At 46.4% G+C, this 19,959-nt stretch overlaps 2 protein-coding genes across 2 annotated transcripts; both read right to left on the minus strand.

The window, feature by feature from the left end:
- Positions 1 to 83: 83 nt before the first annotated feature.
- Positions 84 to 8,530, minus strand: znf628 (zinc finger protein 628). Its single transcript, XM_061250587.1, has 7 exons — positions 8,189 to 8,530; positions 6,926 to 7,476; positions 6,671 to 6,743; positions 5,319 to 6,359; positions 4,425 to 4,779; positions 3,469 to 3,623; positions 84 to 3,062 (listed from the first exon to the last, which is right to left on the minus strand). The coding sequence occupies exons 2-7, from the start codon at positions 7,294 to 7,296 to the stop codon at positions 861 to 863; spliced, it is 4,197 nt and encodes a 1,398-aa protein (XP_061106571.1). The 5' UTR covers positions 7,297 to 7,476; positions 8,189 to 8,530; the 3' UTR covers positions 84 to 860.
- Positions 8,531 to 9,703: 1,173 nt separating this feature from the next.
- Positions 9,704 to 15,355, minus strand: il11a (interleukin 11a). The gene is made up of 5 exons (XM_061246638.1): positions 14,902 to 15,355; positions 14,242 to 14,390; positions 11,479 to 11,568; positions 11,152 to 11,313; positions 9,704 to 11,000 (listed from the first exon to the last, which is right to left on the minus strand). Exons 1-5 carry the CDS (start codon positions 14,906 to 14,908, stop codon positions 10,836 to 10,838), a joined length of 573 nt encoding a protein of 190 aa, XP_061102622.1. The 5' UTR covers positions 14,909 to 15,355; the 3' UTR covers positions 9,704 to 10,835.
- Between the last annotated feature and the right edge of the window lie 4,604 nt (positions 15,356 to 19,959).

A 19,959-nucleotide genomic window follows, 5' to 3' on the forward strand; every position in this document is an offset into this window, starting at 1 on the left:
CGAGAATGCATACAGATCATTTTCAGTGTTGCCAGTATGAATTCAGCACAGATTCAAATAAATGATGCAGTAAAACACATATGCATTGTTATTAATCTGTTGCTTTATTATTATTACTATTATCTTGTACCAATAATAATATTTAATCCAAGCAAAATATAGACAAGAGTATCATATTCACAAAAAAAAAAAAGTCATGTTCACTTTATACACAATCAACACGATCAAATCTTTGAAATACCATCAGCCTGGTCTACGGTCTTCTAAGTCTGTAATTTATGTACAAACCCCACAGATGTGAGTGCTAAAATTTGGGCCATTCTTTTTCATTCATGCCAACTTCTCATCGACTCCTTTCTATGAGTGTACATACACAAGCACCCTCACTTAGCCCCACTCAGAATACACAGGCATGAGAGGTACAAACAGAGGCAGAGACCTTGACTTTAAAGCTAATAAATGTTCTGAACTTGATTATGATTAAAAGCTTGACAACCGCAGCAAGTGAGTCCGTTTAACCATTTCTAATGTGGCGGGGCTATATTTGTGCTTTTCACATAAGATCACTTTGATGAGAACGGAGACTTAATATTAACCGAGAGCTATGATGATTTCATGCAAAAAGCACAGGGCTGTTAGGTGCAATCAAGTAAAAGGAAAGCTTGTTAATCAGGTAATACACAACAAAAAAAACAGGTCTGTGATAATTATCAAATGAAGGCATGATCTCTGCCAACTATGTTTGTAGCTGCAGCTGCCAGACGCCTAGTCTGCCTCCAGAACACACCCGACAGTGCTGTGCGTTGCATCGGGGCTGCTGTTCTGCCTGTGAGAACCACGTCTGGTGGTGTATTCAGCTTTCAGACAGGACCGTCACACTGAGGAGAGGACTGAGGCTCTGCTCCAACAGTCTGCGCCTCCCCCCCGTTCTCCTCTCGCTCCCCGACGGACCTAGCCTCCGTGTCGCGCTTCAACGGTCCCTCTCCCGCCGTATCTCTCTCCACCTCCTCGCCCCCACTCTCCCCCTTTCCCACCATGCCTCCCTCTCCGTCCATCTCTCCATCTCTCAGGCTGCTGGTGCTCACCTCGATGATGACTATCCCCTCCCCTCCCTCCAGCTGAAATATGCCCTCCATGGCCTCAGCGCCTTCTCCTACCACCCCACCGGCCGCGCTAAAGCCGTCCCCTGTTCCCGGGCCGCCCCCCTCCCCTTCTATTAGCGCAATCATCTGAACCCTTTCTCCAGACCCGGAGTCCACCATTTTGGCCTCGTCTCCGAGCTCGAACACCAATTCCCGGCCGTCCAGAGGAACCAGAGTCTGGGCGGGTGGGCAGGCTAGTCCCAGGTCGTCTCCCTGGGCCTCAGGGAAGGAGCTGCTGGGCAGGCTCTCTTCCTCTCTGCCTGGCTCCGTCTTAAAGTGAAGGACGAACGACTCTCCTCCTCTCTCCACCGCTCCCTCCATCCCAGGTTGGCTCTCTCCTCCCCTTTCTCCAGCCCACTCCTGGAGCAGGTTCAGGGACACCATCCCTCCCTTCTCCTTCTCTGCCGCGCTTTCATCCTCCTGCTTGGTCTCGAAGCGTAGGACGAACGACTCGCCCTCCCCACCTCCTGTCCCGTCCCTCTCCCCCCCGAACTGCAGCACGTATGACTCCCCGCCCTCCGTGCCCAGACCGCCCTTCTTCCCAGCATCCTCCGCCCCCTTCTCAAAGCAGAGAACAAACTGCTCGGTGTTGGAGCACTTCTCCTCTGTGCTGGGAGGGGTCCCGTCCCAGGGAGTGGGGTCAGAGGGGAGGGGCTCTGGGGAAGCAGAGACAGTTTGGGGTTCTGTAGTCACGCAAGAGGAGGTGGGAGCAGTGTAGGGGACAGGAGTTACAGGGACAGAGGGAAGAGGGGCAGCTGACAGGCAGCTGACCGGAGCAAGAGAAGATGTGGAAGTGCTCGCAGCGGAGGTAGTCAAAGCGACTGTGGTATTTGTGGCCGACACTGACACAACTCCAGGCTGGCTAGACAGTCCAGTTACTGAGGGTGTGGGGGCCATTTTCTGGGGCACAGCTTTGGGTTTTCGTGCACGCCTGGGTCTGGGGGTCCTGGTCCTGCTGGTTTTGCCGAGTATACTGGAGGTGGCAGCAGGGCTTGGGGCTGGAGTGGGTGCGTTTGTAAGAATGAACTGCGTCTGTATGGTTTGGAACTGGGGGATCTGGCTTTGCCTGGGGCCCAACACCGGCTGCAGGGACGGGATGGTCTGAACCAGGGGTAGGGGTTGGGGGTCCGGGGCGGGGGGCGCAGCAGCCGGGGGGTTGGACGTGGTGGGGACCAGGATGAAGCTGGGCTGACCGCCGTTTGTGGACTGACACTGCACCAGGAAGTAGTTCTGAGACTGGGGTGGCGGGGGCGGGGGAGGAGGCGGCGGGGGCGGGGGCGGGGGCGGAGCCGGGGCAGACAGGGGTATGAGCTGGAGCCCCGTCGCAGTCTGAATCATGAAGTAATTCTGGGACGTGTTGGGAGGGATGTCCAAATTCGGAGGGGACAAAATCAAGGTGGAGTTGCCCGCGCCCTCCGTGAAGGAAATGAGGTTGGGGCCGGACCCGACGGCCAGGGTTTTGGCGGCCTTGGCCCCGTCCTTGGCCGCGGTGCCGTGCGTCCGCAGGTGCCGCTGCAGGTAGGAGTGCATGACGAACTCCTTGCCACAGAACTGGCACTTGAAGTCCTTGCGGGAGGAGTGGGTGCGCAGGTGCAGCTGCAGGTTGGAGGAGTGCGTGAAGCTCTTGTGGCACTGGCCGCACTGGAAGGGCCGCTCGCCCGAGTGCGTGCGCACGTGCTGCTTCAGGTTGGACGTCTGCGAGAAGGACTTGCCGCAGATGGGGCAGGCGTGGGGCCGCAGCCCCGAGTGCAGCTGGCTGTGCCGCCGCAGGCAGCTGGTGTTCTTGAAGGACTTGCCGCACTCCTGGCACACGTACGGCCGCTCGCCCGTGTGCTGCCGCAGGTGGTACTGGTAGTGCGAGCTCCACTTGAACGTCAGGGGGCAGTAGGGGCACTGGAACGCCCGCACACCCGTATGGACCTGAGGAATAGTTTTCTGTTGTTACTCCTGAGGCAAATATGTACCACCGAGAGTCAAGAGAACATTCTCCTTGTCAATGTTTTAACGGTTTATATAACGGACACACGAAAACACCCTTGCAGTGCCTCTGTGCATCCACACGTACAGGACATGCTGTACATACGCAGATGCGTACCTTTAGAGGTAACAGTACTCACGCACAAAGACAGTTACATCACTTTGACTGACGGGCACACACTATAGATACTAAAAATAGGTACTAGGGCAATACCCTCCAGTGGCTAGAGAACAAGGACAAGCACACCATTCCTACTGGAGTTATGAAGCAGTTAAATCTAGGCACAACTCCAGCATCAGGATTTGAGTAGACAGACAGACAGACATGTAGGTAGAGTAATGGCTCTACCCTCTGGTGGATGGAGAGCAGGGAGGACCTCTTGAAGCTCTTCCCACACTCGGTGCAGCGGTAGGGCCTCTCCCCGGTGTGGTCGCGCATGTGGTAGCGCAGGCCTGATGAGCCCTTGAAGGACTTCCCACATTCTGAGCAGCGGTATGGCCTCTCTGTCCGTCAGGCGTGGGGAGAAGAGGGAGAGAGGAGAGGTTAGGTCTTCTTCCCTCACCGACAACTTCTAGTCTCACCTGAAACTCACCTTCGAAAATCGGGGGCCTATTCCACAAAGCAGAATTAGACAGATAACTGTACTGAGTAAAATCCGGAACCCTCCCAAATATGGAACAGGGTTTTACTCTGTGCAGTTATCTGGCTAACTCTGTAATCCTGCTTTGTGGAACAGGCCCCCGGCTATGTTCCATGATGTCTCATTATTCAACAGTATTCATTTTAGTCTTGTTTTTGGTTAGTCTATACACTGGCTTTCTGTAAACAAAACGTGCTTCATACTTCATTATTAGTTTTTATTTTTATATTTTTATATTTAAATAAGTACAGAAAACATTCAGACTTGCACTACTCAGACACACACTAGGGATGTAACTGTAGATCAATCCAACCTGATACAACAGTGCCAACAAGATTGTTTACATTTCCAACTCACTCTCATCATCGCTCATACTTGTGCCGTTTTCCTCCTGTTAAACGTTACACCAATTGGTTTTTGCACTCTTTGACTTCATTTTAGTTGTATGTGTACGTTGTAACAGGATTGTGTCAACTGGGTGATATATTGATCATTTCGTGCTGTATTGGATCGCGTTAGATCATATTGTAGCTAAATTTGTGATATTGGCAAAAATGTAACCGTAGCCGCAGGCAGATGATCAAATATCCTATCATTTTACCCTGGGGTTCACATCCCAAATGCACACCACACTGAAATAAACCCGGTAGCATGGCGGCCGCACCATTGTTGCTGGCGCTGGCTCTGTTGGCCCCTGCCCTCTTCTGGCCCTTGGGGGCCCCGCGCTTGCCCTTGGCCGGCGGGCGCTCCCCGTCCTCCGTCACGGCGATGAGGCTGACGTGGATCTCGCGCTCGGCCTCCTCGCCCTCCCTGGGCTTGGCGGCGGGCGAGGCGGGCAGAGGCAGCGACAGCGACAGGGAGGGCGGGCACACGATCTCCGCCTCCGCCTCCGCCAGCAGGCGCTGCTCCGGCGTGTGCGAGTGCTGGTGCGTGAGCAGCGACGACAGCAGCGAGAAGGAGCGGTCACACGCCGAGCAGCTGAACTGGGAGCGCGACTGAGAGGCCGAGAGGGAGTGAGCCTGGGGGAGGGAGGGAGGGAGGGAGGAGAGAGGGGGTAAGGAGGGAGGGGAGAGGGGGTAAGGAGGGAGGGAAGAGAGGGGAGATGAGGGAGAGAGGGGGGGAAGGAGAGAGAGCAAACGGGGGAGGAGAGAGGGGAAGGGAGAAAGAGGGGGGTAAGGAGGGGGGAGAGGGGAGGAGGATGCAGGGAGAGGGGACAAAGGGAGAGAGGGGGGAAGGAGGGAGAGGGGACAAGGGCGAGGGGACGAAGGAGAGAGGGCAAGGAGGGAGGAGAGGAGATGAGGGAGATAGAAGGGAAAAGGAGGGAGGAGAGGGGATGAGGGAGATAGAAGGGAAAAGGAGGGAGAGGGGACAGAGGGAGAGAGGGGGCGGGAAAGAGAGAGAGAGGGGAAGGGGGGGGGGGGGGGGGGGAGAGAGTATGAGTTACGAGAATGAGTAATGAGACCGAGCAGTTAGACCAAGGTTAAAGTGAATTATCCAAACTCGCATGGGACAGCATGTGCCGTATGACCCTTGTGAAACAACTCTGCGGCGCACTCACCTGGGTGAGGTGTCTGCTCAGCCTGCCGCTGGTGTTGAAGCTCTTGCCGCAGTACGTGCAGTCTGTGGACCCTCCCGCCCCTCCTGCAGCGGCTGCGGGCGTGGCAGCGGAGGCCGGGAGCTGTGCCACGGTGCTGAAGCTCTGCAGGAGGTCGAACTGGCCCTGCGTCTGGGCCCCCCCTGCGTCCGCGCCTCCGGCCAGCCCGAGGAGGTCCGCCGCCCCGTGCCCGTTCTCCGAGATCGTGGTCGTCTCCACCACCTCCTCGAAGTCCGCCAGCAGGGGCCCGGCCCCCACCAGGCCCACCCCGCCCTCGGGCCCCGCGTCCTCCCCGGCCCCGGCCTCCCCGGCCTGTCCCAGCACGCCCAGGTGCAGGGCCTGGTGCTGCTCCAGCTCGGCCTGCGCGCCGAAGGTCTGGCTGCAGCTGCCGCAGCTGTAGAGCAGCACGCCGGGGCCCGCGCCCTCCGAGCCGGGGCCCGCGCCCTCCGAGCCGGGCCCCGCGCTGAGCGTCAGCTGCGGCAGGAGGGTCTGGGCCTGGCCGGGGGCGTGATGCGACAGGAACACCTCCCCCACCTCCACCCCCACCCCGGCCTCCTGGCTGACGAACCCCACCACGTCGCTCATCCCCACGGCGACGGCCTCGGCGGCGGCGGCCGGCGTCTTCCCGCCGCCCTTGGCCTTGCCCTCGGCGTGCGAGTTGCGGTGCAGCGCCAGGTTGGAGGAGTGCGTGAAGGAGCGGCCGCACTCGCCGCAGACGTAGGGCCGCTCGCCGGTGTGGATGCGCATGTGCTGCCGCAGGTTGGTGGACTGCGTGAAGGCCTTGGTGCACACGGCGCACACGTAGGGCTTTAGGCCCAGGTGCACGTTCTTGTGCCGCCGGAGGCTGCTGGAGTTCTTGAAGGCCTTGGGGCAGCTGTCGCAGGGGTACGGGCACTCGCCCGTGTGCTGCCGCAGGTGGTACTGGTAGTGCGAGCTCCACTTGAACGTCAGGGGGCAGTAGGGGCACTGGAACGTGCGCAGGCCCGTGTGCACACTGCGGTGGACCTATCGGCAGAATGGCAGCGGTGTTGTCATCTCTTTAAGGTCATAAATATGTTCTCACCTGAACACTCTTAATCCCGAAAAAGTGTCGTTCCACAAAAATTGAAAGTGTCACGGGTGTGACAAAGTGCCACAGGCAATTGAAAGCAATGGAGTTATTGAACACTCTCAATTCAGTAATTAGCAACCTTTGCGGTGTTTCTCATACACAAAATGTATGGGCTTTCAATCCCTTGGTAAGAAGACCAACTGTGAATGATAACAGTGTAAAGCCGAAGCGGGTTTCACTCTATCCGTGCAGAAACATGACTCACCTGTAAGAGTGAGGAGCGTTTGAAAGCTTTTCCACAGTCTTCACACTTGTAGGGTTTTTCACCAGAGTGTGACCTGGATCAAAAAACAACAACTCCAGTGTCATGTCATGATTAAAAGACAAGTAAAATACATGGGGGGGGGGGGGGGTTCACAGCATAATACACTAATTACAAAGGTTGAAAAGGAGGGCTTCTTACACAATGGTATACACAGGACGAGGAGTAAAGTAACTGGGCCTGCAATGGCGCCCCTACCTCTGGTGATAGAGCAGTGCGGACGAGCCCTTGAAGGCCTTGGGGCAGAGGTTGCAGCGGTACGGCCGTTCGTTGTTGTGGCTGCGCTGGTGGTGGGCCAACCTGGACGACCACTTGAATGTCTTCCCGCAGTCCAGGCACTGGAAGGGGTGCTCCGGGTTCTGGGGCGCGGCCGGAGCGGGGGCCATCTCCACCTCCGTGAGCACCACCTGGCTAGTCTCCTTCTCCATCTGCTGCTCCTCCTCCCTCTCTCCGTCCTCATCGGCCTCCTCGCCCGCAGTCAGCAGGGAGGGGAAAGGCGAGAGGGAGGCAGCGGACTGGCTGGGCAGGAGTTCCGTTTTGATGACCAGGGTGGCTACTGTGTTAGCCATGGTGTTGGGGTGGGGAGTTATTATAGATTGCTGTGCAGTATATTAACCCTTTCTAAGCAACTCCTTCCCCAGTTTGTTCATTGCTGATTGGATATTGTTTCAGTTGCCTTGAAATGTCCCTCCTCTTCAGGCCCTCTCCTCTCTCTTTACACATCCTTTATTTGACAAGATGGAGAGTATCTGTAGAAATAATAATAATAATAATAATAATAATAATAATAATACCAAGAGGAAAGAATACAGGAAAACTGAAATATACAATAAAAACATTAAAAGTCAGCAGTGCACAGGATGCTGTCTGCACACAATACAGAGCATGCAAGATCCATCACAGAAACAAGATCCATCACTCCCTGTGTCGGGAGGAATTCATCAGCATTAACTGCAGTGGTGAAAGCATTTGGAGGAATGATGCACAGAGCAGGTAACAGTGATAATAAATGGCAACTTGGTGAACTACATTTCATAATCTTATCCGTAGCATCAGTCATTTAAAACCATATGAAATATCCATAAATATGTCATGCTAAACTAGAACTTATTCTGCTAATGTGTTTACTAAACCAGCTGGAACGCCGTAATTAAGAGTCATCAAAATAAATGCGCACAGAAATAGATTTATGAACAATTTTATACCATACTGCACCCTCTATAATAAGTCGGCCAACACTCAAACCGTACACCTTCCCCTTTAAATCCCACCTCCTCCTTCCTTCTTTCCCCTCCTCTCTCACCTTCTCTCTGTATCCGTCTGTCCCTATCATATCGTCCCTAATGTAGATAGCTAGCTTGCTAGGTACCAGTTTCACAAACCACGGAAAAACAAGTTAACACCCACCTCCACGTTTCTAACCAAGGCGATGCAATATAGAATAAGCTAACTATTACTGACCGTCGCCAACCGAACCCCATCCGAAACCGGCCTTCTCGAATCAATTTCAGTCTTCCTTCAAGCGAAATAAATAAGCGCCGTTTTGGTTTTTGATATGTGTTTTGCATGTAGCATAATGTAGCTATTTGTTATTCACAGTTTGTTTAGTTGCATTTATAGATAGTGTTATTCTATAAAAAAGGATTGGAACCCGCAGTGTAAGACCATACAACCTTAACAATAATCTCGAGCACAAACTAACTAGCAGTCACCCGCCCGCTGCCGCCTCTCAGCAACGGCGATAACTATTGGCTCCCTTTTGCCGTCCGACCGTCTTTTCCATTGGTTAAGAGAGTCAAGATCAGAATTTTGGGGCTGATTTAGTTTTGAACCCCTAGAAGTCTACCTATTTATTGAAAATCAACACTATATACAATAATTCAATTAAACGTTTTACGATAAAGATAGGAAGGGGAAATTTGAGGGTTTTCAGGGAAAGCAAGACACGCCTATGAAATATGACGACTGCATCGCTTCGCCTGATAGGAAATGTAGTTTTGCGGTCATTATATATTTTTTCATTACAACACATTATTTCCTGCCTCAAATGGGTCCTTTTGGTTTACACAGTCTACGAGAAATGTAAATAAGTTGGTTATTCACCTGAGAGAAAAAATATGCCTATCACGATCAGATCAGCCAATAGATGCCGGTTGCAATTAAATGCATTCCGGTTATCTTTTTCATAGGCTATGTTCAGCTTTTCAGCAGGATGGACTGTGGTGTTTTTACTTTACTATAGGGTCATTTTTACTGATTGACTACTGAGATATTCACGCAAAACCCGTATTTGCGATTTGTGTTTAGCCATGGCCTAGATGCCAATTATTAGTTTATCTGTATTATTATTGATTTAACTGTAGCCTTTTTGTTTCCTAAATTACTATTAAATTACTGACTTGTCTGAAAAGCTGTTCGTTTCATCAGGAACTCAAACAGCTGGACAGAAGTCTGTGAGATCGCTGATCGCAAGATCGCTGGCGTTCACAAAATTATAAACTGTCTTCATTTATGTATTTCATAGTTCCGTCTTTAACATTTTAAACCCCGTTTATTCCTTCTTTGACTGTGTGACTTTCAGAGCAGAGCCAAGGGTATTCCTGTCTTCCTGTCAATTTTCTGGCATTTCCCCTTCCCCATCTGTTCTCAATCTCAGCTGTGCATTCCACACCGTTGGGTTGTAATTCCACCAATGACCACCTGAGAGCAACCGTTACCATGCCTCAGAACCCAGTCCAGTAGCATTGCCTTTGACCAAAAGAAACGACATTTTGCTTGAAAATACTCCTGTTAATGTGGCTGAATCCCATGTTTTTAGTTAGATCCTCCTCCTTGCATGCCTTGACCAACCTGGACATCTCAGAGACATATATTAGGATAAGGTCCTAACCGGGACATGCGATAGAAACATATGGAGAGTTGGAATTGGAGGATAGGGAAAACATCAGTTATTTTGTATAAATAAATTTGGTTTATTTGTTCAGTTGTATCAGGATACTTTATTATTTCTTTCCATGTTCAAAATACACATTTCACATTTCTGCCCTCCGGTGTCTGTATAATACAGGCCCTGCATGTGTGAACATTCAGTTTTGGTTGTAGCACAATATTTCATTTTCAGTAAAAACAGTGATAACAGCACAAAAAAAAAGTCCATATTACAATAGTATAAAAGTACAAAATCACAGAAGGCTCGCTTCTGTGCAATTTCAATAAATTATCATAAAATAATAAATAGTAAATACTGTATAAAAATACTACAAGCTGGAAAATATATCGCTAAAAGTGAAGTGACTTGATGACAATGATTTCACTGAATGCTGACTTCCACATTATGTTGTGGAAATATAATACATAATCGCACTTTATACAATAATAAGCTAAGTACATTCTGGTGCAAGTATGTACTGCTATGTAGTAATATATTATCACAATCCTGTACAGTGTACTTATAAATGCTCCAATAAACTCGTCTCCCCCAACACTGATTCAAAATCAGCTAACTAAGCCCTAATCCATGCCAGAAAAAAAAACTTTGTGCAAAATTTTAAAACTGATCCAGGCTCAGAGATTAAGGGACAACGTATTTACACTAAATACAGCACAGTACAAAGATTTCATTCCCCTGTCTAACTGCTACATCTAGTGGCAGGAGGTTGCAAATACCATATAAGTCATGTTATATGACATACAAAATAAAATTGTTGAAAATACAATCAGTTTCATAAGAGGCTCTGAATCAAAGAAGTGCTACTTGTGTCTCACCCTCCCCCTTATTTTGTCAGTTGTAGTGTGGAGTGAGAAGGTATGGGAGGGTATGAAAACCTCAATTCACAACTCTAAAAATAAGTAAGTGTAATAATAATGCAATGAAAAAACAAAATAAATAATAGCATCAAATAAATAACTAACATAAATAAATAAATACATAAATAAATAACAAATAACCATGAACCAAATGGGTAAAAAAAAAGAAAGTAAGAGGGAATAAGTTACAAGGAACCACTTGGAGCCTCTACTTGGACCCCTCTCGTAATATCCAATGAAATGACCGTGGTCACTGTATGCATGGAGGTCTGCCATGTAGTGGACCGTCATGGCTCAGCCATCAGTTCCTGGACTTGAGGGTCTGGAGGGCTCGAGACGCCCAATCACAGAAGAGGCGGAACCGCTGCAGCACTTCTAGGGAGGCGTTGCCCGTGTCCCAGATGCTGGGGAAGGGTGGGAGGGAGGGTGTGGGAGATGGAAGCTGCGTCACGCCCACCTTCGACATCTAGGAGAAGATAAGAGAGAATATGACTGCTGTGTGCAGTACAATGTGGAAAGGATGCTTTGTTGATAATAGTTGATAAATATGTGCTGTGAAAATTTAAAATGCATTGTATGCTTTGAAATAACAGTCAGTGTTTAGATAAGTCCCCTACATGATGCTGGAGGTTGTCACTGAGTGTCTTGATAAGGGGAATCAATTTGGTCCAGTTCGGCAAGGTCTGCAGTCTATGTCTCCGAGAAGCCTGCTTGAGCCACTCAAAGTGGAGCTCGAAGGACTTGAAATCCAGGAGAAGCTGTTGTAGAGTTTCCTTCAACTAAAGGAAGATATAAAAAGAGCAAGAGAGAGGGTCAATAAAGCCAGCACATGCAAACCGTGTAAAACAGACTGATTTAAGAAAGTTGGTAAGACAATAACTGAATGTAACTGAACACTGACAATGAGATGGAAAGTCAAAGAGAGATGTGAACTAAATTAGTACCTTTAGTGAACTGAGCTGACTTGCTTTGTTGGTCATAGCTGGGAGGGATGTGAATCTGTGCTCAATCTCTGTGTCGATTACATGGTCATTCTGGAAGAAAAGATGAGCATCATTAGTATATTGAAAATATGTAAAAATGTGTACAGTGTAGATATGGTGAGAGCGTATGTGCAGTTAACGGAATCTCCTTTTAAAGATTTTTTTGTCATGTCATCTTATTTTAAGTAATAGCAAAGTTGACTTAGAGTTGAAGAATACGAGTTCACACAAATTCCACTTTAAAGGTTAACAATAAAAGTTAGTGACCTGAAACCACAGGATGTTTTTGAAAAGAGCATAACAACATATCCAGTGACTAAGAGTAGAACATGGAATAGACAACACAGACCTGAAGGGAAACTCCAGGGTCAGGGCTAAAAAAAAACCTCAATTACGTATTTCACTTGAAAACTAGCTGCACTTTCCATAATGACCACTAGAGAGAGACAAAAAAAAAACTTCACAGAGAAAGAAGCAAGAAATAATGTGTGCATAAGGTACTGTTCATTTTTTCTCAATGTGCTTACTCCATTTCCTTTTTTCATTCCAAATTGCCTTAAGTACTAACAGCGTATGACAAAAGCTTAAATTATGCGGGCCAAATGCAGAACAACACAATTTGAATTGTCCTAGCTCAGTTAAGTTCTAACTAATGTTTAGATTTTTCCAATTAAAATGTTGACAAACATAATAAACTGTGAATAATTTGGCACAGTATCCTAACTTATTGTTAATATCTGTCTCCATGTGTTCTTCTGTGTTTTGTTCTGGTTGTTGGTCTGTTTTTTCCTCTGACATCTACTTTCTCACGCTTTCCCCATGTTTTTCCCAGCCTCTCTGCACTGTCTGTGGCACAGTGCACTTTAAAATTACCCACATCCATTCTTCTCAAGACACAGTTTTTTCTATAGGCGTATTCCTTTTCCACCTCTCCTCTCTCTTTCCTTCAAGCAAACCTTTCTTTCATCCTCAATTTTATAACTGTTTGATCTATTTTTGAGTCCTTTGCTTTGTAACAAAGATGGTAAAGAGATATATAGTCTATCCCCACTGCCATTTCTGCACCTAACTCATTTATTTTCCTCTATCAATTAATCTGCTCTGCCCATCTACCTCATGGTCCACACCTCTTTCCTGCTCTCTTATCCTCACTTTCTCCATGTCTTATATCATTACCTCATTTGTAAACATACCCTTCCCTTCCCTTCTCTTTTCCTCAATGCAAATTCTGGAATGTGATAAATCCCTTTGATTTTTATCAGGGAACTTTGCTGTGGAGACCGAAAACTAAACACTAAACACCACACCTACACAGCCACAACTATTTACACTCAATGCAAACACTAACGTATTCATGCACACACAGACAGACAGGCACATACACACACACACACACACACACACACCATTTTATTGCTTTCTTGTGGGGACTTTCCGTTTACTCCCATCCTATTTTTCTTTCCTAGCCATGACCCTTGTTAAGTGGAACATAACACAAGGAGAAAAGAAACCAAAATAAATGGTTCATGTCATTGAAAAAATGTAAAATATATATATATATATATATATATATATATATATATGGGTTTTTCTTTTTCGTTTTTTTTTCTGGGTGGCATTAGCTGTACAACCGCTAGATTTTGCTGGTTAATTATTTGATTTGGTTGTTCCCTCACATCTGGATGTAATAGTGTTCATAACAACACATACTAATGTATAGTCAGACTTAAAGGACACACCACACAAGTCCTATGCCCTGAAAACAACTGTACTTTGTATACACACAACACAAACAAAATAAATGACAATCAAACAACCTTCAACTGTTGACAAAGCATAATCTAGTGCTTCCCCTTACAACCAACTCTTGGCATATGCACAAAACAGTGCAACATGTGTGCACACATCAAAGTGGCAATTACAGCGCACAGGGAAACTACACATGGATTACTCATCATGCACTCAATTAGAATGCACACACATTGACTTTTGAAGACTCAGACTTACAAATCACATTTCTTTAATCAGCCCCTATTGGATCTTGCCCACAGTAAACTAAATGATAATATCAATTTAATAAATATGAGAGTAAAATCCTAACTTAAAAAACCAAGAAAGTGTAAAAGTAGCATTCCCAGTTAAGTGGCAGTGTGCTAAGGGATGGGACAGTGTCATAAGGACCAGGAGGTTGTTGGTTCAGATCCCAAAATCAGGAAACTTAAAGGCCTTTTTTATTATTAGCATTTTTTTGAATGTGTGTTGTATTTTGAACACTTTCAATGTCCCAGCCTTGACCCCTGAAGGGGTCAGTGTATGAAGTGGGTTAAGAAAACATTGACCACAATACCAGTCCATCATTGGTCCTGATCCACCTCATAAACCGCCCAAAAAAAGACTGCTTGGAATCAGTTTCTTTACAGATCATTACACCAGTTCAACAGAAGCTCTTTTCCGTGCAGATGTAGTGCGTAAGTGCTCTCAGCACAAGGAGCAGAAACTACAAAGGGGAAGGTTAACACTCTTAAAACCAAACAATGCTACCCTGAGCCCACGGCCCATCTGTAACAGGGAGGGTGCCATAATTACGAGGCCTGATCTGGTTTCTCCAGGCAACATTCATGCATTTGATCACTTGACGTCAAACATAGCCTCACGCTGTAGACCACCCTGCTGCAGCAGCAATAAAACCGTGTAACGGAGCGATTCTCATGGTAATGAACTCACCAAAAGGTCCTTGGTCAGTTTGAGCAAATTTCTCGTCTGATTGGTCAGGCTTTCAAGTTGCCGATGATTGTGCGGGGCTGCCAGTGTAAGTAAAGCTGGCTGTGCCAACAGCAGAGAGAACAGGAGGGAGAAGGACGTGTCAACCAGCACTGAGGAGGGAAATAATGTCAGTGATTAGTAATATGATCGGAGTGCACACAACTGAAAAAAGTCTGAAACTTCATTTTTAGACCTAAGACACCTGTACATCACAGTATTACCATATTGACATTACAATCAACATATTTAGGATTAAACCCACACTTAATCCCATTTCTGCCAATTAAATGCCACGCAATTAAATAGCTGTGGCAAATTTTCAACAAACATGATTATTATGGCTTGAATATTGTTATCATTTTCACTGCATTTCGACTAATTATGTAATGAGAACTATTGATACCATATCTTTCCATGACTGCTGTACCACAGCACAGTTACTGTTTTGATTACTATAAGTATTAGTTTCTTTGCTACCTCCGTTTGCACCCACAGCAGTTAAACTGTCTACTTATGCAAATCATATGACATAGTCTAATGTGATCAGAAAGTTCACACTGACACTGATGTAGTCAAATAAATTCAGAAAACTCATACTATAGTAAAAGAAAAGGCACTTACATTTCATATTTGTTCAGGTCCAGGGTACAAATAAGTTTGATATAAGTAGATAAACACTATTAAATAATAAATAAATAAACAAATAAGAAAATAAATAAATAAATGGAACTCCGGAAACGGTCACGTGCTCCAAGTTTCTTCTCTCTTTCGCTCACTCCGCGTAATAATTGAGGGAGGTAATACGGTGAAGAAAAAAGAGAGGCAGAAGAGAGAATGAATGAAGAAATCCGCTGATTGAATGAATGACCCAAAATTGACCGATCAAGAAAAAGACAATCCTATAACGAGTTAAAGTTATAGGATAGGCTAGTTCAGTTAACTTTTAACTGGCCGATAGTTTGAAATAGACATACAGACAAATAGAGATGGAGAGATGGATACAGGGAGAGACAGATAAGTGCACAGAGAGAGAAGGATGCGAGTGTGTGTTAGCCTTATTTTTCGCGCAGTGAAATGTTTAGGCTTGTTTAAACTCCCTTTATAAAGACGTCGGGGTGTATGACACATCGGCCTGAGTCACCATTTCATTCATAAAAAAAACACTCACTCACTCTCTCTCTCTCTCTTTCCTCCTCCCCCTCGCTCTGTGCGCGGTGTCTGCCTGGCTTTTCTAAAAAAAATTAGAAAATGTTCCGTTGTTTTTCTTTTCTTCCGTTCCTGTATCACTTTCCCTCTTTATATCTTTTGGTTGGATTGACGGTATCTCTCGTACTTCCTCTGCCCCCCCCCCCCCCCCCCACCTTTTTTGTCTATCAGTCCATCTACCTCTCTTTCTATCTTTTAATCTCAAAATATCTTCCCTTCTCTCTATCACCACAAAAGGTTTAAAAGGCTATTGTTTCATTTTTATATCAGTCAATCTGATCTCCTCTCCCCTATCATAACTTACATCAATATTTTTCCTCTTATAGTAGCCTACTGGCTTCAAATCAATAGTGTATTATATTCTCTTGTGTAGACCTAAAGTGCCATGTGAATATATAACAGACACATCGCATATTTTATACAACATAGTTAAAGCAAACTCTTTCATCGCTGCCCCCCCATCCAAAAAAGAAACACACACATAAACACACACGCACGCACACACACAAGACTGTTGTTTCCACTTTCCCCCCTCTTCCCCCTCCTCCTGAGGAAAGGAAAGAGTGAGAGAAAAAGAAGTAGAGAGGTACAGCGCTGTATAGAAACACTGACTGGATCCCACAGTACATTAACACTGACACCCAGAAAAAGCGAGAGAGTTGATACAGTATATGCACTCCAACCGTCTGGGCTGGAAAGATTAAGTCAGGTGCAGTAAAGCATAGCACACTGTTGCAAAGGCAAAAATGAGTATCCTCAAAAACAGAGGAGGGTTAAAATATATACTGTATATACTGTATACTGTATATACGTCCCAGTCAACTGGATTAGATCCCATTACGCAGATACTGGGAGAGACTACGGATGTGGGCTGACAGAGGAGTTGTGGGGAAAAGGTTGTATTCCTGTTTCTCAGGGCACAAAGTAAGAAATGAAAGAGAAAGAGAAAAATGAATAAAGAAGGAATGGATGAGTGTGAGCGAGCGATGGAGGGAGATATTGACACACTTGGCCTTTTACTTTCCCACATCAAAAGGCCGTTTGAAGACACAGCTGGGGAGGAATTAAAGAAAGAGTGAAGTTAGTCACTCTCCCTCTCAGTCAGTCCCTCGACCGGCGATGTTGGGGGTCTATGGCTTATTCTGCAGGTACAATAATGTTATGTCTGTCAGTCCATGTGCATGACTGTTCGTCTGTCTCTGCCTGCTCGTGGTGATGTCACACACATGCAGGCTTTCATGTGCAGTTGAACACATTAACTCCTTTAATCCAGCCTCAAGACACAGCGGGGGAATGCTCAGCCACCAACTCAGATAAACCACTGCTTAGGAAAGACTTTCATCCAGTTATTGAACTGAAACAATCATCGACTCCAGTGGGATGCTTCTGTTGTATCAAGCAGTGGAATGAACAGTGGGATGTTTTGTGAATGAATCCAGTGGCAATGTACTGTAACTGACCCTTTAAGGGAAAGGCACAGACTTGGAATCTGTCATTTCCTCCTCAGGAAATACTTTTGCTTTATGTTATGATTTTGTAACGTTTACTCGGACTGTTTAAACAGTAAAGCAAGCACAGTGGTTTCCTATGAAACGTTCTCATAAGAAATTAAAATCTATTGTAAAATATGTTCATCTGTAGCACTCACTATTGTTGTTTATAGAAAATGTTTATAGAAAATGTATCATTATACATTAAGAACTGTTCTACAACTGACATTTCTTAATTATGTGTAGCTTACTAACGCTATTTTTCTATCACTTATTTTTCATCTCGATTTTCCTTGAAAGTCTGATGTTGCAACTTTGGAAAACAGGAGATTGGCACAGCAGGGAAGTTACGAGAAGAGTTTTATGTGGCAGTCATTTTGATGTTTTCTCATCATTAAAGGGGGAATCCACAATCTGTTGTGCAAAGACCCACTGTCCACAGTGCAACAAGGAAGCCAAATTAGTGTTAATATTTACTTTTATGAAATGTGATAAAACCTTGACCCCTCCACCCCACTCCCTTCCCCCGCACAATGTCTGGTGGGCAAGTAGTGTCCGAAGACAATCTATCATTTTAAGCCCTGACAACCCCCCACCCCACTGCCGGCAACCATAGACCCCCGCCCTTCCATTTACGTCAAGAGAGGCAGTGTGTGTGTTAATGGATTTTTAGAGAAAGAGAAATGGTGACACACAATAAAATTGTCATTGAGCAATAAAATGACGTCTATTACTCTCCCTTTGCATGCTAGGGAAACAGAGTTAATTTACTGTTGTATCTTGTCCAAACAATGCAGGGGGTTGTCCCTCCCAATGCACACACACACACACACATGCACACACACACACGTATCTCTGAGGATTTGGAACAAAATAGTTGCAAATAAAGTAGTCGCCAAGAGGATTAGGAAGCTATGCAAAACAAATTCGCTTGACTGACAACAGCAGTTCTTCTTCGATACCCTTTGCTGCTGTTGCCTCTCAGCCTTTAGTTAGTGAAAGGTGCGCGCTCCTGTGATTCTGCATGCAAAAATCCCCACAAAACTATGAGATTGATTCTTTAGGGCACACTGAAAGGCATCCCTCGGGACCGCTTGTTTCGTGGAATGAAATGGCACGGTGTGTGTGAGCGCACGGTGTGTTTGTGCCCGTGTCCACGTGCACACAGTCTGCTTACATCCATTTTCTATTGCTCATCCACCCTCTCTCACCCTTTCACGTTCCAAGTTGTTTTGCGTCTGTAAAGTGAAGAAATCCTTGAATGAGCAAGTTGAAGCAATAGGTCACAGACAGAGCGAGGAAGTGAGAAGGGGGAAAGGAGGGCAACCCACGCAATAAGGAACGTTTTACTGTGTACTCTTTCCATCCCCCCTTCTCTCCCTCCCTCTCAGTCCATCTCAGTGCAGTGCTAAGACATCTCAGCGTCCAGTCTTGTTGGTGTGTGCATACTTTTTCTTTCTGTCTGTTTCTTCCTTCCTCTTCCTCGGTTTCTCTCTCTCTCTCTCTCCCTCATTCTCAGTCGGCCTAAACATTCTTTCCTCTCCTGTCATTGTATGTTTCCTGTCTGCATCCGTCTCTCCATTTCTTCCTCTCTCAGCTAATGTGGGGGCGAGAGCTTAACCCTGAGGTAGACGGGGTTAACACACCAGTCACTTGACAGGACATTTGTAAATCAGCCTCATAAGCCCCCTTTTCATGGTGTGTGTTTGTGTGGGAGTGGGAGTTTTGGTAGCCACCTTCTCTGGGATATTCTTCTTCCAGAACTCAAGCTCCCAACTTCCAAGTCATACGTATTCATTGATAACAGCAAGGAACAATAACAAGACATTTCCAGAGAACAGCCATTGGTTCCCTCTCAGGAAAGCAAAACAGCAGGCAAAGGGTGGGTACTCTATCACCGGACAGTACGGCACCCCAGAGCACCACCAGATACTCAGTGGCCGATGGACTAAAGACTCTATTTTTAGCACATTCTTTCTCATGTAGAAAAGCTACCCAGGAGACACTATTGCGCATTCACTCTCACTCACTGTGTGTGTTTGTGTGTGTGTCAGCCTTAATCCACTGTTATACCAAGGGGCCACTGTATCGTATACAGTAACAGCCTTCTTTATCGCTCATCCTTCCCGCTTGCCGACGTCAGACAGACAGTGAGCATGTCTGCCAATGTTTTCTTTGGCGGGGGGCAGGGGGGTGGGGGGGGGCATGCTGACACACACAGGGCCCGAGGAGAGAAGCAGAGGGACGTGTGGACAATGGGAGAAGGAATGCCATGACGTCTCAGTCTGTCTCACGAGCTGTGTCGTTCCACGGGGGGAGAGCTGGAGCCAGGGGCCCTTCTGCGTCTGCATGTCGAGTGATCTTACAATTCCATGTTGTCTGATTTAGGGCCTCTGTGATTTCGGTGTTTAGCCCATTTGACATGTCATCCGCTCCCGAAAAGGCAGAGGTAATTACGGCAGTGGGTGCGTCAGAGTTGTTGATTGTTCTTTAAATATTGAGCATGTCGACACTATATTAGCCCGTTCAGTAATATCCTGCAGGTAGACAGTATATTTTCCATTTCAGTTAATTGCTATTTTAATATGTGTGCACCATATTCACTCTCATGAGTGTTTATAAATGTAATTACTTTCCTTGTGTAGATGCACATTATTCACCTTCTCAGTTTCAGCGGTTATGAATAAGAACCTTTCAAAGACATTTACCAGCACAGTGTCAATCTATGCGTTTTGTATGTATTAAAACATATGAGCCTTCTCACTGCCCACGCTCCAATGAATTATAACTTAATGTCAGTGTAATTTAATTGTGATGTGTCAGTATTTGTGTATTTCTAAACATCCATGTGTCGGTTTCTGTTGGTATTCACCCTTTATGAACCAGTATGAACCCATTAATTGCATATACATGTCTACTGTACATTGTATGTTCCTTGTTCTGAGTGTCCATATGTATGTTTTATTGACTGACTGGCGATAGG

Source organism: Conger conger, chromosome 1 (genome assembly GCF_963514075.1).
Source record: "Conger conger chromosome 1, fConCon1.1, whole genome shotgun sequence".
In the NCBI taxonomy this organism is placed as follows: domain Eukaryota; kingdom Metazoa; phylum Chordata; class Actinopteri; order Anguilliformes; family Congridae; genus Conger; species Conger conger.